The sequence below is a fragment of a genome, unplaced genomic scaffold, assembly GCF_019419815.1.
Source record: "Pyrus x bretschneideri cultivar Hongxiangsu unplaced genomic scaffold, Pyrus_bretschneideri_v1 Contig104, whole genome shotgun sequence".
Lineage (NCBI taxonomy): Eukaryota > Viridiplantae > Streptophyta > Magnoliopsida > Rosales > Rosaceae > Pyrus > Pyrus x bretschneideri.
Window position 1 is genome coordinate 841,605 of NW_025999396.1, and position 14,922 is coordinate 856,526.

Below are 14,922 nucleotides of genomic sequence, written 5' to 3' on the forward strand. Positions count from 1 at the left end.
CTCCACCTCTTCTGATTAGCTTGGGTAGCCATAACATACTGTTAGGTGTCACTCATGGTTTGTGGAAGCTCTAAAGGTGTATAATCACTAAAGGGAGAATTGAAAAGTAAGTTTCAATTCACAATCGATTTGAAGAGTTCTAATCGCCCACTGCCTCTCTAAAAGGAACCTAATGGATCGTACACCGTGTAAGGTAAAGATTGAAGAAAGAACAGAGATGAGTAAGGATAATTAAATGGTTTAATTATTTATGGCGAGGATTAATTAATATGTTAATTAATCAAACGAATAAGTTCGTTTTAGACCTAGGTTAGTTTTGGGCCCCAAGGCCCAATGGGCTTCGAATGTTAAGTCCAATAACTCAAGTTGTATGACAACTTGAAAACACAAAGGGCATGAAAGCCCAATGAACCCACATGGCAAGCCATAAAGAGTGTGAGGGAGAATTGGTTTTAATTTCATGCCACTCAATGTAAGTGGTTATATTAAGGAAATTATAACCCATTCCCTCATAAAGGTTGTCTAGAGAGAAAAGGAAAAACCACAAAAAGCTCTATCTTCTCTTAGGAGGCCGGCCACCTTAGGAAGAATGGACTAGCATCCATTTCTTCCTAAGTCACTCATCTCTTCCTCAATGCTCTCCTTGGTGTGGAAACTTAGAGGTTCCCTTTCTTGGGAACTTGGAGAATCCATTCCTTCATTCATATCCAAGAAGTCATGGAGCCAAGAAGCAAAGTGCCTTCATCCACATCCATGGAGCCAAGGAGCAAGGAGACTAAGGAAAGAAGGCCCCCACATGGGTGAACATCTTTTGCTAAGCAAAGAGGTGCTTCAAAGGTATAAAAGTTTCTCAACTCTTTTCTTTAAGATTTGAGTTAAGTCTTGGTTCACCACAACTACTAGGCCTTGAATTTCATAGGCAAAGTTTTGTTTTTGAGTGCATACAAGCATGATTCCACCTTTAATTGTTAATTGCATGCATAGATGTTGCTCAAATGAACTTGTTTTCACAAATTTTTCCTTCAAGAATAGGAATAAGTGTTGTTCCCACAGACGACGCCAAATGTTGATGCACAGAATCAGCGAGACTTTGGAACAACCTAAAGTGTCGTTCCTCCACCTGTCTAATTTAATTAATAAATAAATAATTTATTAATTAATAATTAATTAGTAATTATCAATTAATTATTTGAGTAATTATAACTAATTAGTTACTTAATTAATTACTAATTAATTTCATTTTTTTAAACTAGTAAAAAATGTGGAAGAGACCACATAAATAGATTATGCTTCCACACTCTTGAGCAAGAGTGTGGAAGGCAATCTACATGTTTTAGTAGTTGAAAGTTCAGAGGGGATAATATGTAAAGAGATAGAGATAGGGAAGCAAACACAAGATGTACGTGGTTCACCCTAAGTTTGGCTACGTTCACGGGGTAGAGGAGTTCTAATTAATGGTGAAGAGTTTACACAATACATAGGTTTAAACATAATTATCATTAGTGGTTTCTAATGACAAGTTTAAGTACAGTAATGACATTAGGGATTAACTGTTGGAGATTGATCTTCTTTTATAGTTGAGACGAGTCTCCAACTTTCATCTGCTGTCGATGTGGGACTCTAGGAGCTTTATTTGATGTTGACATGTTTCATTCTGTGATTGGCCTCCTGGTTGGAAGGAAACAATTGTGCTAAGGCACAGTGGGTCCTTGAAGATATAAAGTTGACCGATGCTTGGTAGTTTCAGGATTGGTTAGGTATGGTGCAAACAACTTATAATGTACCCTTGCGCATATAATTGCCCAACAAATTTCTTCCTTCGACTTCTGTTTTTACCAACTAAAAACTAAGAAAAATACAAGTATAACTTTTTAAGCATAAGTAGTTACTTATGTATATGGTATAATACATTTATTTAAATCTGCCTAGTTCACCTAAGCTCTTGTCTAGGCACTAGGCTCCAGTCAGCCGCCCGACTAGTGCCTAGTGTTTTTTAGAACCTCGGCGTTTATTATACCAATTATGAATTTTAAAGTGCTTAAAATTCTTAAAACCACTAAATGCACCTTGGTTCACCAAATCCACATCTCAAAGATGCGTGTGGTATAAAGTATATATAAGTCACTATATTCAAGAGAGGGTGTAAAAGACTTCTGAATGAGTCCAAAGAAAAGAATATTTCTCTCACAACTATCAAGTATTGTATTATTAGAATTTATAATGAATTCAAAGGCATTATGTTTGGGTGGATAATTAATATTGGGCTTAAAACAATTAAGACTTTAGGTGTGCAAAAACCTTCTTTGTTATGGGTTGGTGAAGGCGGCAGCCCAGGGTAGATTTAAATATTGTTATTTGGCAACTAATAGGTATCAAGCCTATGATAGAAGGGACAAGGAGTAGAGGGTAGCTAACCCTCAATGAAAAGTGATTTCCATGGCAGGGATAGGTAAATAACAAAAAGCAAACGGTGACTCACCCTGTTCCTAAAGCAATCATTGAGAGAAGTGCACTAGAAAAGGGAAGCTTGGACACTTGGGCTAAGAAGTCTATAAAAGCAGCATGGAAAGCAACTAGAAAACTCTTTCAACACACTCAATACTCTAAACTTAATAGCAACAAAACCAGATAGCTTTGTTTTTTTCCAGTTATATTTCTACCCTAGAAAAGCTTACCAAAAAGCAAAGAGAAATAGAAATCAAACACCAAAAAGAGAAAAGTGAAGAGAAAAAAGTAACAAAAAATACCGAAAAGACTGGACGATTCAGTTTTTACGTGGTGGAAGAAAAAGATAACCATAAGCAACAGCTCATAGAAGTTTCAAACCACACCACGTTCATGGGTCAGTTTTAGAAGCTCTGCCACATCTTCCCTTTTATAGTATCGAATCCCTTTTTGTAAACCTTTGTTGTTATTATATTAAATAGAAGTGTTTGGTAAAAACACAAAGAGAAGTGGTCAGCAAGGGGACAAACCTTGCCCAAATCTCCTTTATTTGCATTTATGTAAAGTAGATCTGACTTTTATGCATCTTACTTAATCACCATGTCATTTTCCATTGCTTACTTTAAGGTTTTTATATATGTTTAGTCTTGTCAAACTAATTATTTCTATTTCTTTGTTGTTAACCCAAGTTGGCCACTAAGCAAATCACTTGAATGGACATGAATTTTCCTATAATTGGACATCTAATAATTGAATAAAAATTCCTTATTTACAAGGCAATAAAAAAAACTTTATACAAACTTAACCTATCTGTAAACAATCCGATCAAACTAAGAAGTCTAAGTGACTTGTGGTGTAAGTAATCAATGAATCTAATAACTAAAAGAACAATCTGTTAAACAAAGGTAACAGTGGCACACTCAGATCTTTATTAGTCTTGATTGTGAGCTTGAAGGCCAATAAAGGCCCAACAAAGGCACCTTTCAAACTCATGTTTTAGTAAACCAATCAGTAAAACTTGCCCAACAGGCAAGACAAGGGGAGTTGTGTGAGGGACAATCCAGCCCGAACACTTTCTTCTGTGCATTATGCTATATCTAGTCATGGAGGCATAAACATATCCTTTGGTTATGTTTTAACCCTTCAAAAATTAGATTCTCCAATGATGTTCGCTTCCCCTCCATGAAGCAAGTTAAAGACCATATAAAACTTGCTGCTGCCACTTATGGTGGTGGGAAAGTTGCCGAATGCCTTGGCCAATGCAAGCCTCACACCATTTTAGAACTAGAGATCGAAGGTGGGAAGTGCAGCCTCCATAAAATTCAAGGCCACTCTCGCTCTCCTCCACTAGGGATCATCCATACTTCCTCACAAAGTAACCAACCACCTACCCTTTGAGTTACGATATGACTCATCCACCAACATAGTGAAATGAGTGGAAGGGTTCATGACTAACCATCTGCCTCTACTTATGGTGTTGTGGAGGATGAGCACCAGGTCAATGTTGAGAAATAGTCCAATGGCATGGATCCAGTGAGATGGATGTTGTAGCCATTTGGCACTATAATGAGATCAGTGCATTAGACAAGGCCACGCATGGTTGCCCATCCGATTTTGAAGGTGGCTAGGTTCTTTCTCATCTCTTCATCGTCGTCCAACAAATAAGATACTTGAAAGGAGAATAGTTGGTCCAAGAGGCTTATCGGATGCCTAATTCCTAGGCCCATAGCACTAGTAACGAAGTTATTGAAGCTAACCACGGCATCGAGCCCATAGTCGAACGCCAACTGGTTGAAGGAGTCCTAAATTTTTGAGAAATGAAACCAGTTTAATAAGTTTGGACCTTTCATGTAACCATATTCAAAAGGTACCCAATTGGATTTGGAGCCTTCATTCCATTCTTTTTTTCGTCTAAATCTCTCTTCCAACTCCTTGGTAATTCTTCATGTAATCTTTCCAGTTTTATTCCAACTAGGCCTAATTGGATTATTAGTACCCATAGTAATAGGGTAGTCCAAAGATAGCCCTTGTGGTAAAAAAAATAAATAAAAAAATAAAAAATTAGGATTTAAGCCCCTGTGGTGAAGTTTTTTAGGATTTAGACCCAAAATTAAAAATTTCGTCAACTCTCCATTAATTAATAGCATGTGAGCCACACATATGAGGCTAAAATAGAACTTTTCGTCAATTGTTAGCACATGAGGCTTACATGTGAGGCTAACTTTATCCATTTAGCCTCATGTGTTAACAATTAACGGAGAGTTGGCAAAATTTTTAATTTTGGGCCTAATCCTAATAGACTTCACCACAGGGGTTTAAATCCTAATTTTTTTACCACAAGGGCTATCTTCCGACTACCCTATCACCAAAAGGACTATTAATCCAATCAAGCCTTCCAACTAATATTGGTGATTTCTTTTTTTCCCCCCAACACTTGGTTCTTTTCTCTTATGAAATGATTACACCGTTCATCATGTGATATGATGATATGAGTATATAATAATATGCAAGTAATATCCTTTAAGAACAAAAAATTGAATTACTAACATCAATTACGAAAGTTGTGGAGGTCAGGCTAGCCCATTGTACATTTGCACAACTTATAAAATTGTTTGGACCCAATATTACAACATCGGACCATGCAATCGAGGCAATTGAGTGTGAAGGATTATAAGCCGTTGGATGAGAGAAATATTAAGTCAATTATGTTATATTATTATGGTTGTGATAACCATAATAGTTATTTTTAAAATAATTGAAATTATCCTTGGTGACAAGGAGTCTTTGAGTCCTTGTTAAAATAGGTCATCTCATTAGCCTTTTCGTCGAAGTGAGGTGTTCCCAGTTACTTAGTGTTCGTCACATTAAAAGCCGAACCTTATTTGAACTTCATAGCGACTAGCAGCCTTGTCTTTAGGCTCTAGAACCCAGAAGCCGAGACTAGTTCGTTCTTTGGCTGCAGTCATTTGGACAATAGAAGTCAGCAGTGCATTCAACACCACCACCACATTTTTACTCAAGATCGAGCTTAGTAACGAGTTGGTACACTTGCATTTACCAAAAGAACATAGTTAATTCATTAGTTATTCGGCCTGCACGCCACGTAGGCTAAGTAGTTTTTAGGGTCAACATTTTGGCACGTCTAGTGGGACCTAGTGCTAAAGCAACAAAGTTCATATGATATATCAAGATTCTAATTCACAGCCTATTGAAGGAGATCCTAGATCAACATGAGACGAAAATAATCCTTGACACATATGAAGAGAGGCGAAAATCCTTCTCTTAAATGATAAGGATGAATGCTCATGGCACCTTGTAAGAACAATGGTTAAAAGAAGATAGTGCCAGATTTAATACGTGGCTTGATGAGAAAAATTTGCCTTATGATTTTGCATACAAGTCAATTCCGTTTGAGATTTGGTTGGATCAAAATGCCAGGGGGCAACTTCTTGCTCTGGCCACAATTAAGCTTCGACTCAAGAAAATTGTCAACTCGATTGAAGAAAAAGTTAGGCCACTTATTTTTTCGGTCAAGATTGAAAATTTCATCGACTTAGAAGAAAAAGTTCAAGTTTCTAAGCCAAATACAAAAATAGACTAAAAAGGTCATTCGTCAAATGAGTGCTCTAATGACAAACAAGGCCGATACATGGCTTCATATGAAAAAACCACATCAATCGATATGCTTATTGACTAAACATATGGTGATACGTATTTAAAATATTTGGATTTGTACTTACCAATAAAATACTATAAAATATAAATTAGCAAATATATAAATCATACTAATTGGGAAAAGAATATATGGATATATAGTAATCCAAATATGAAGCAGCTACTCAATTCAACTGAGGGAACACCACTTGCTAAGTGGATGGCAGTGAGGCAGCTAATGAATCTCAATAAAGAAAAATAGTTGGAAGTTTGCTTTACTTGACTGCAACCTAACATCATGTTTCCAGCCAGCCTACTCTCTAGATTCATGCACAACCCTACAAGAAAATGCATGAGAACATCAAAGAGAGTGGATACATTCAGGATAATTTGGACTAAGGCATTGAGTATATCAAGGGAAAGTCAACACTTCTAATAAAATATTGTGTATTGATTGGGCATGAAGTGAAGATGACCTGAGGAGAGCTTTAAGATATATATTTAATCTTGGTTTTTGGGTATTTTCATAGGCCTGAATCAAGCAAAACACATTTGCACTCTTCACAACAGATGATGAATATATCAGTGCTGCAAGAGCAACCTCTCAAGCAAAATGGTTGAGATTTGTTTTAGAAGATTTTGGTGAAGAAAAGGTTGAAGCCACACAGATTTTATGTGATAACACTTCTGCTATAACCATTGCTAAGAAACATGTCTTCCACTAGAAAACAAGACACAATAACAGAAAGTTCCATTTCATTCAAGAAGCTGCAGAACTTCTAAAAGACAGGTTTGCATATTTGAGAGGAATGCTTGGAGTAAAATGTGCAGAAGGTTCAGAAGGGAGTGTTGATGTATAAATACTTTTGTGGATTTCTTAAGTGTCAATAATTCTAATAATCTTTGTTTTATTTGAGTTTTAAAACTCGTAATGTGGACCATTGGATCAGAGTCCATGTGTATCTCTCAGTTTTTTATCCTACGTGAGTCATAGTTCATGCCAAATATAAGCATCTCATGGGATGGCTTATGTGAATGGTCAGTATTGATCTTTGTTAATGTAAAAGATAGGGTTAATCCTACCAGGCGACCCGTCTAAAATGTCAAGTTCGAATCACTCACAACAGCAACAGTGGCGTCTCAATTGTTCATACAAATATGGAGAAAATGGTCCACTGAATTGGAAATTAATAGTTCCAAACAGTGGCGTCTGCCAACGATAACAAACATTATGGGAAACAAGAAAAGCTTCTCTAAATTCAGAACAGCGTTGATTATGCAATCTGCAAGGTTTGTATTCCACGGCTTGGCCACACCAACAAAATCATGTACCATGACCAACAAAATCATGTACCATGTACCCACAAGATATACAAATAAAAGGTTAAAAGATGAAATCATGATATTACGATTCGGGCATTACATATATGCTTCATTCAGGTTTTAACCGAGCTAACCTGCCAAAAACGATATTACACGCCGATGGTATACGAGGAAATGAGTGCAGAATTACTGTTGACCTCAACGTCCACCAGATAACTCAATAGCATCCTGATTATAAACAGAATCTTCTCCCCAGTCAAATCTCCTTTGTAGTCTTTCATACTCTTCCCTACGAGTAACCTCAACATTCTGCCATTCTTCCCAGCGCTCGGCCAGACCCTCTCCTTCTAGCATCCGTACCACCTCTGACATTAACGGGCGCTCTTCAGGAGATCCTTGCGTACAAAGAAGGGCAACTTTGATCATCATTTCTACCTCTTGGATGTTGTAACTATCATTCAAATTGCTGTCAACAATAGCATCCAGTCTCTTTTCCCTTTCCAGCTTCTTGACCTTCAGGAGCAGATAAGCAAAGAAGGTTCGCACAGTGAGAACAAACTCAAGCAAAAATATGCATTCAATGAACAAAAAACCCCCACATTTTCTTCCTTAAGTGTGATATCATTTTGTGTTGAGCATAATTTACGCACAAAATTCCATACCATACCTACATAGAATTGGATACACTCTTTGACCATACAACTACATATGATCCGTGAGAGTGGAAAGCTCCCAATACCATCAAAACAATTATTACGAGTAAAAATTGAAACACATGCCATTTCCTGTTATCTTAACATGCACACTTGGAGGAGGTAGGGAGAGGGGAAGTGGGGAAGAGAAAGAGGGACCCAAATGCAGAAAGAGTTTATATGCAGAAAGAGTTTATCTTACATGGTCAAGCAACAAAACATCATCTTCTTCTTCCAAGCGTGAAAAATCAATTGCCCGTTGTCCCGTTACAAGTTCTAAAAGCATAATCCCATAGCCAAAAACATCTGTCCTTTCTGATGACTTCCCAGTGGACAAATATTCAGGTGCTATGTGACCCATTGTGCCACGAACTTGAGTTGTCACATTAGTCCTTCTAACATCCACCAACTTTGCCAAGCCAAAGTCGCCCACAACTGCTTCAAAATCTTCATCAAGTAAAACATTAGCAGCCTTTACATCTCGATGAATAATCTTAGGATTACAATGTTCGTGTAGGTACTCTAGCCCACGGGCTGTGCCTAATGCCACCTGCTTTCTTGTAGACCAATCCAAAACGGGCTCACCAGGTTTGATCTCTCGCAACCGATAGGCAACACTTAAATTCTGCATAAAGGGATACACTAGAAGGCGTTCTGTTGGAGTCGTGCAAAACCCGATCAGTCTTAATAGATTCCTGTGAACAGCTACACTTATCATTTCTACTTCGCGCTGGAAAGCTGCATCCCCCCCAGGACTCTCATAATCTGTGAGACGCTTAACAGCAACTTTTGTATTATCAGATAGCACTCCTTTATAGACTTTTCCAAAACCTCCTTGTCCTAGAACATTTGTCTCACTGAAGTTGTCTGTTGCTAGCTGCAATTCCCTCCACAAAAATCTTCTTAACTGGCCAAATGCAATCCTTCGGTCAACTTCACCTGGGGTGCAGCAATTTAAAATGGTTTTAGATAAAAATAAATAAATAAAAAATAAAATAAAAAAACCCCAAATGAGCTAAATTATGCATGGCAGGGCTCACCCAGGTCCTATAGACTGAAATTGGTGAAAATAAAAAGTTCATTGACAACAAAATCTAAAATACACAGTTTTAGATGACATGTGCCATGCCCTGTAATGAGTACCCTTTGGATCTGATCAATTTGGTCACAAATACTTTGCATTTTTTTTCTTGCATCATTCAGCAACTTGAGCAGTCACATGGAGAAAACGCAATCTTTCTTGTAATGATTACAGGGTTCATTTCATATGATCCGATGTATATCAAAATCAAGTTTTTATCGCATTCCCATTCTAATCATTACTTTCCCCTATTACCTCTTTGTTTCTGTCATTTAATTGTAATACCAAAAATGATTCCAATATTTGTTGCTTAATTTCATAGAAAAATAAAATATACAAAAAAAATGGGCATGATTTCCACTTGGAAATTTGTTTAATTTATTCGGGGGTCCCTTTTACGTCCATTATTTTGATAATTTACATTGTGTACAACTTTCGGACTAGGAGTTGATCCGGCATTTTTTATCTGTTTCCTTAAATCTTTTTACAATGATGAAGATTGCCTAATCTTGTGGGAAGCCAAGTCACCCAAAGGGCCAGCTCATGGCTCAGAAGGGCCGAAACGTCACTACCTATTAGAACATGTCTAATGGTAACGGCATTGGCCAGAGCCCAAATCTAGCCTCCCAACCAAAATGTTGCTGCTCATGAAGTTTAGCCCTCCAAATTTGTATGAGAACTCCAAATTTTTAACAATGGCCGGCCAATAAACGATATTTTCTTTTCTGAAACTACAAGATGTTGGCACCCCCACCACTCTCAACCTTACCTAATGTCCAATGGCATTACATACCATGAATATGTAAATATTTACCCTAAAGAGGAACCCCTTATGTAATTTCAGCTATAGCGATAAACCAATTCAATAATAACCCTAATTTGGTTGACAAAAAGGAAATTTTTAATGTGCCATTATAAGATTATGGTTGAACCACTAAAGCATGATTCGTCAAAACTAAAATGAAGGTTCCATTGACTGGTCAGATGATGGGGCTATTAATCAGCTCTACAATTAGCAAGCAATGCGTACCTGCAACATCCACAAAAACTTCACGCTTGCCTTTGTGTCTACGCTTGCAGATAAAGTACAGTAAACCTCCAAGTAATACTAAAATGATAAGCCCTCCAACAACTCCAACTATGATTCCAAGCTTCGGCTTACTTTTAGGGCCTGTCAAGAGTGGGAAAACCCCATCGTGTAAGCTTACAAAAAGGAAAGGTAAACAGAACAGTTCAATTTCGGATATTGTTATTTGACCCATTAACCTGAACCATCGTTTTCAGGTGCACAATGGTGAGGGAGATTCACACCACAGTTTAGGTGGTTTCCTGTAAAACTGAAACAAGCAACACGGGTCAGATCAAAATTCATGCTGCAAACTATATTTTGAATATGTGGGTGTGTGGACACATGGAGAGAGAGAGAGAGAGAGAGAGAGAGAGAGAGAGAGAGAGAGAGTGGCATGCAGTCTTGTAACGATAGAAACAGTAACATTTTCAAGTTCTTCATACTTGTACTTTGGGACATTAAACAACCGCTCAGGTATTTGACCAGTGAGAGCATTGGTGCCAAGCTGACTGCAAACAAAGTTTGAACTGTGGCATCAAATACTGAAGAAATGATCCCCAAGTATACAAATTCACATGGATAATGTTCAGAATTCTAAAAGATAGAGAGCCAAATTAAGTCGTATAGTATAACTTGAATGGACAAATCCTGATTTCTCATATCACATGTACACTGTACAAGAAAAGATAACGTACAGACTAATCAAGCTTGAAAGACTTGAAAGTGACTCTGGGATAGTACCACTCAGATTATTGTTATTCAAAATCCTGTTTGCATCATCAAGAAAGCACTGTCAGATAAAATTAAGGACAATGCAGGCTCATTAGATATTAGTGAAAACATAAAACAACACGGATGAAACAACTTACAAGAATTGAAGATTGTTCATATTGCCAAGAGAAGCTGGTATTTCACCAGTTAAATTATTATTTTCTAAATTCAAGGTGGACAAAACTGTCAGATTTCCAAACTCTTTTGGTATCTCACCAGTTATGCCATTTCCTTCTAATGAACTGCAAGATGAATGCACCTTATACATATTAGAATCACGGCCATACGACACACATTTATATGTCTACAAATAGAAGAGGCAAAAAACCAAAACATGGACAAATGAGAACTGTTGCCCAAGCTTTACGCAGAATAAAGAATTAATTGCTACCCTTGAAAAATAATTTTTGTAACGGTGTTAACTAGAGGTGGAAAATCAATCAATTGGATTGTTAATGGGTAACCAACTAAACACTGAGACCCATTTAGTTTGATTTCACCATAATAAGGTTTCACACTATCATCACAACTACCAATCTCACCACCATATCATGGTGAATCAAACTAGATGGGTCTTACTGGTTACCCATTAACAACCCAATGGGTTGGATTGCCACCACTAGCATTAACAATGGTCTCTCATGTGAATAAGAATTCATCTCAAAATCCATTCATACTAAGCTAATATGGGACACATGTATTATTCTAATGGATTAGTTCTTCGCATATTAACAAACAGAAATGAGAACAACGTAAACTTCACGCAAACTCATGGAATTACATATGGGGTTTTGGAAAATTTCATTGCCTTTCTGTTCATCCTGCCTGTTACATCTTATGGTAATCAATAGAAATCCAAAAAGAAAAACAATATTCACTTATTCTTCATAAGTACTTTGGTGTGGCACAATTCCGGAAAGCTTAAGTCGTTAGGATCATACAAAAGTTGACACAGTCATACTCTACAAACAAGTCTGACGATACTATCCTAACAATTACCTTACTTGTAAAGCATGTGATTCGGAGACTCAGCTAAAAAAAAACAAAAAAAAAAATTGACTTCAACAACTCAAGTACAGAACCCAAGTCGCCCTCCTCTCATCATCCTTACTCTAACAAAAATATAGGAGATTTGATTCTTACATGTCAGTATCAAACAACAGATATTGAGAAATACAGGATCGTGGTGACAATGCTAGTTTTAGTAATGACTCCAGAAAATGGAGTGTACAGAAATCATGATAAACGTAACAAGTATTCTCCTTACAGTGTTTGAAGATTTTTCAAGGCTCCTAATTTAGGAGACAAGATGCCAGAAAATCCAAAATTTGATAATGTTCTGCAAAATTGAAAAGGCAAAACTAAGCATAGACAAGTGAAAAACATTAATCAATGAAAGGACGAATTTTGTATTGTGAAGTGATCTGTTGATAAAAATACATCACGATGAACAAAGGATGCCTTACACAGAAACTACATTATTGTTAGGGTCGCAATTCACATTGGACCAAGTGCATGGATTGACTTGATTGGGGTTCCAGTCCTTGAGCTGATTGGGTGAACTATTCAAAGAAGTCCTCAACGAAAACAGCGCATCTCCTGAAACCGAAAATGCAAAGATTCATCATCCAATCAAAATTCGCTAACAGAAGTGTACGACCACTTTACATAAATACTAGAAAAGGAAAATAGTGAACATATTCCCCCACACAAAGGCCTCAAGACAGTCCACTAACCCCCTGGTTCAGCGTTCTTTCTACAAAATCCTAGAGAGCAAGAGAAGCATATTCCCCACACAAAGATCTCAAGACAGTCCACTAACCCCCTGGTTCAGCGTTCTTTCTATAATATCCTAGAGAGCAAGAGAAGCATGTTCCCCCCACACAAAGACCTCAAGACAGTCCACTAACCCCCTGGTTCAGCGTTCTTTCTATAATATCCTAGAGAGCAAGAGAAGCATGTTTCCCCCACACAAAGACCTCAAGACAGTCCACTAACCCCCTGGTTCAGCATTCTTTCTATAATATCCTAGAGAGCAAGAAAGAGGTGCAGAGAGGACCCAAACGCTTGAATATTTAATTGCATCGAAGTCACAATATTGGACAATACTGCATTAAACAATACTAGACTTGTTAGCCTTAGGCTTGTTTCTTATGATATATAACAACTGAAAAAAATGGGAAGATTGTTGTGCATAGCATATCCCAGATGCTGTCTGAATGAATTAAATGTCGCATAGAACCGTACCTTGTGCATCAGGCAATACAAAAGACTGTAAGCAAGCCAATACCAAAGCTGCAAAGACTGGCTCTATTTTCGACATCATCATTCTTGCTAGTTATGGATGCAATGAAATGCCTGGCGGTGATCAAGGAGCAGTTGAATCAATTTCATATCTCCAAAAAGGGACAAAAAATCCTTCAGTGAGTTATAAATATTCTGATAAACCGTAGGAACTGCAACAATAACAATTTTGAGGCAAGCCTAAGTAGAATACCTTTTAAAGTTTGGTAGTTGCCAACCTACCAAAGTATAGTTTCAGTCAGGAAAACAAAACAGCAAAAAAAGAACTTAATGGAAACCAGTATGTGTAAGTTTTTTGGCAGCCATAGTCTGTATTTGAGCAAAAAGCCTAAATTTTTTCGTCGAGCAGGACTTTCTTAAGAAGCAAAGTTTAATATGACAATGAATTTCATACTTGGGAAGATATCGGAAATCATCATCCTTTGGCAGTTTAAGTGCACAATGTAAGAGATTCAATTTTCGATATGCCTCCGTCTTTGTTGGGATCTCAATCTTTTATTTACCACATCATGTTGTTGGCTGTTCCCTTCTCAACAATCATTCATATATTGCAAGCAGTAGCAGAAACATTACTAAATCCTATCACACAAGGCAGAAACTCTCGGAAATCGAAACACAAATTCAGCTCAGCCCACAAAACCATTCAAATCAAAACATAAAAAATGGAGGAAATTGCCGTTCAATCTTCATTCCAGGAAAAGTTCAAGTTTCTTGTCAGTTCCATTCTGACGATCCCATCAATTTTCCAAGCAACCAAACAAAAGTGAAAAACAAGCAAAACCCATGTCTGCAAATAATGAAAGAAGAAGAAATTCAGCTGAAAGGAGAAGAAGAGGAAGAAGAGATGTACCTTTAAGGAGGAATCAAGAACACATGGCAGAGCTTCTGGAAGATTGAGTGAAACAAGCTTCTTAGCTGTTTCCCATGTCCGAGTTGACTGTGAGACTTAGAGAGTTGACAGCGGAGGGGGAGAGACAGTACGGACTTCAAGAGGCTCTGGTTAATCTTAGCAGCAAGCAAATCTGCGATATGTAATCTGCAAAAGAGTCAGACGCTTATTTTCTGTCCTTCTCTGTCTTTTTGCTTCTCTTTCATGAAAACATTTTCTAATTCGATTTTATAATTAATTAAGGAGAAGAAATGAAAGAATTAAACCTCGAAAAAATAAATTAATTAATTACTTTCTCTCACTAGCTGCTGTTGTTTTGATTTTGAATTTGGATCGACTAGAAATTATTTTAAATTTTTTATTTAAAATTAAACATAAAAAATATCTAACAAAAATTGATCATACTATATACGATAAATAGATAATATGTGAGTTTTTGAGATCCTCATAAAAAAGATCTGAAGAAAATCCTCATCCGTGTAATGGTTCCATTCCAGTCTTTCTAGGGAAGAGGGGTTCCATTCCAATCTTTCTGATGAAGAGGGGTAGATTTGGGTCGTATTAGTTACTTATCACCTAATTATTGAGTTACAATTGGTTTTTGTAATTGATGAATTTGTTGATTTAAAGAATAAATTGATGAATTTGTTGATTTAAAAAAAAATAAATTGATGAATTTGTTGATTTAAAAAAT

At 37.0% G+C, this 14,922-nt stretch overlaps 1 protein-coding gene across 6 annotated transcripts; it reads right to left on the reverse strand.

Annotated features, from left to right (window-relative positions):
* Window positions 1–7,348: 7,348 nt before the first annotated feature.
* Window positions 7,349–14,426, reverse strand: LOC103960043 (probable LRR receptor-like serine/threonine-protein kinase At5g10290). Of its 6 annotated transcripts, none has more exons than XM_048571196.1 (12): window positions 14,190–14,426; window positions 13,533–13,557; window positions 13,283–13,393; window positions 12,502–12,634; window positions 12,303–12,374; window positions 11,134–11,277; window positions 10,960–11,031; window positions 10,708–10,773; window positions 10,462–10,532; window positions 10,226–10,366; window positions 8,317–9,053; window positions 7,349–7,935 (listed from the first exon to the last, which is right to left on the reverse strand). In XM_048571196.1, exons 3-12 carry the CDS (start codon window positions 13,362–13,364, stop codon window positions 7,621–7,623), a joined length of 1,833 nt encoding a protein of 610 aa, XP_048427153.1. In that variant the 5' UTR covers window positions 13,365–13,393; window positions 13,533–13,557; window positions 14,190–14,426; the 3' UTR covers window positions 7,349–7,620. The 6 variants fall into 6 exon arrangements, with proteins under 6 accessions (XP_048427153.1, XP_048427166.1, XP_048427171.1 ...); XM_048571209.1 differs by having other exon boundaries at window positions 13,283–13,431; XM_048571214.1 differs by lacking the exon at window positions 14,190–14,426 and adding an exon at window positions 13,734–14,176.
* Window positions 14,427–14,922: the final 496 nt, after the last annotated feature.

Bases quoted from the DNA above. Each gene is read 5' to 3' on its own strand.
- LOC103960043 (XM_048571206.1), bottom strand. From the start codon at position 13,364: ATGATGATGTCGAAAATAGAGCCAGTCTTTGCAGCTTTGGTATTGGCT. The intron at 10,774-10,959 runs GTACGTTATCTT...CTTTGTTTGCAG, and splicing joins CTTTCAAGCTTGATTAGTCT to TCAGCTTGGCACCAATGCTC. The intron at 9,054-10,225 runs GTACGCATTGCT...GCTGCACCCCAG, and splicing joins AGTTTTTGTGGATGTTGCAG to GTGAAGTTGACCGAAGGATT.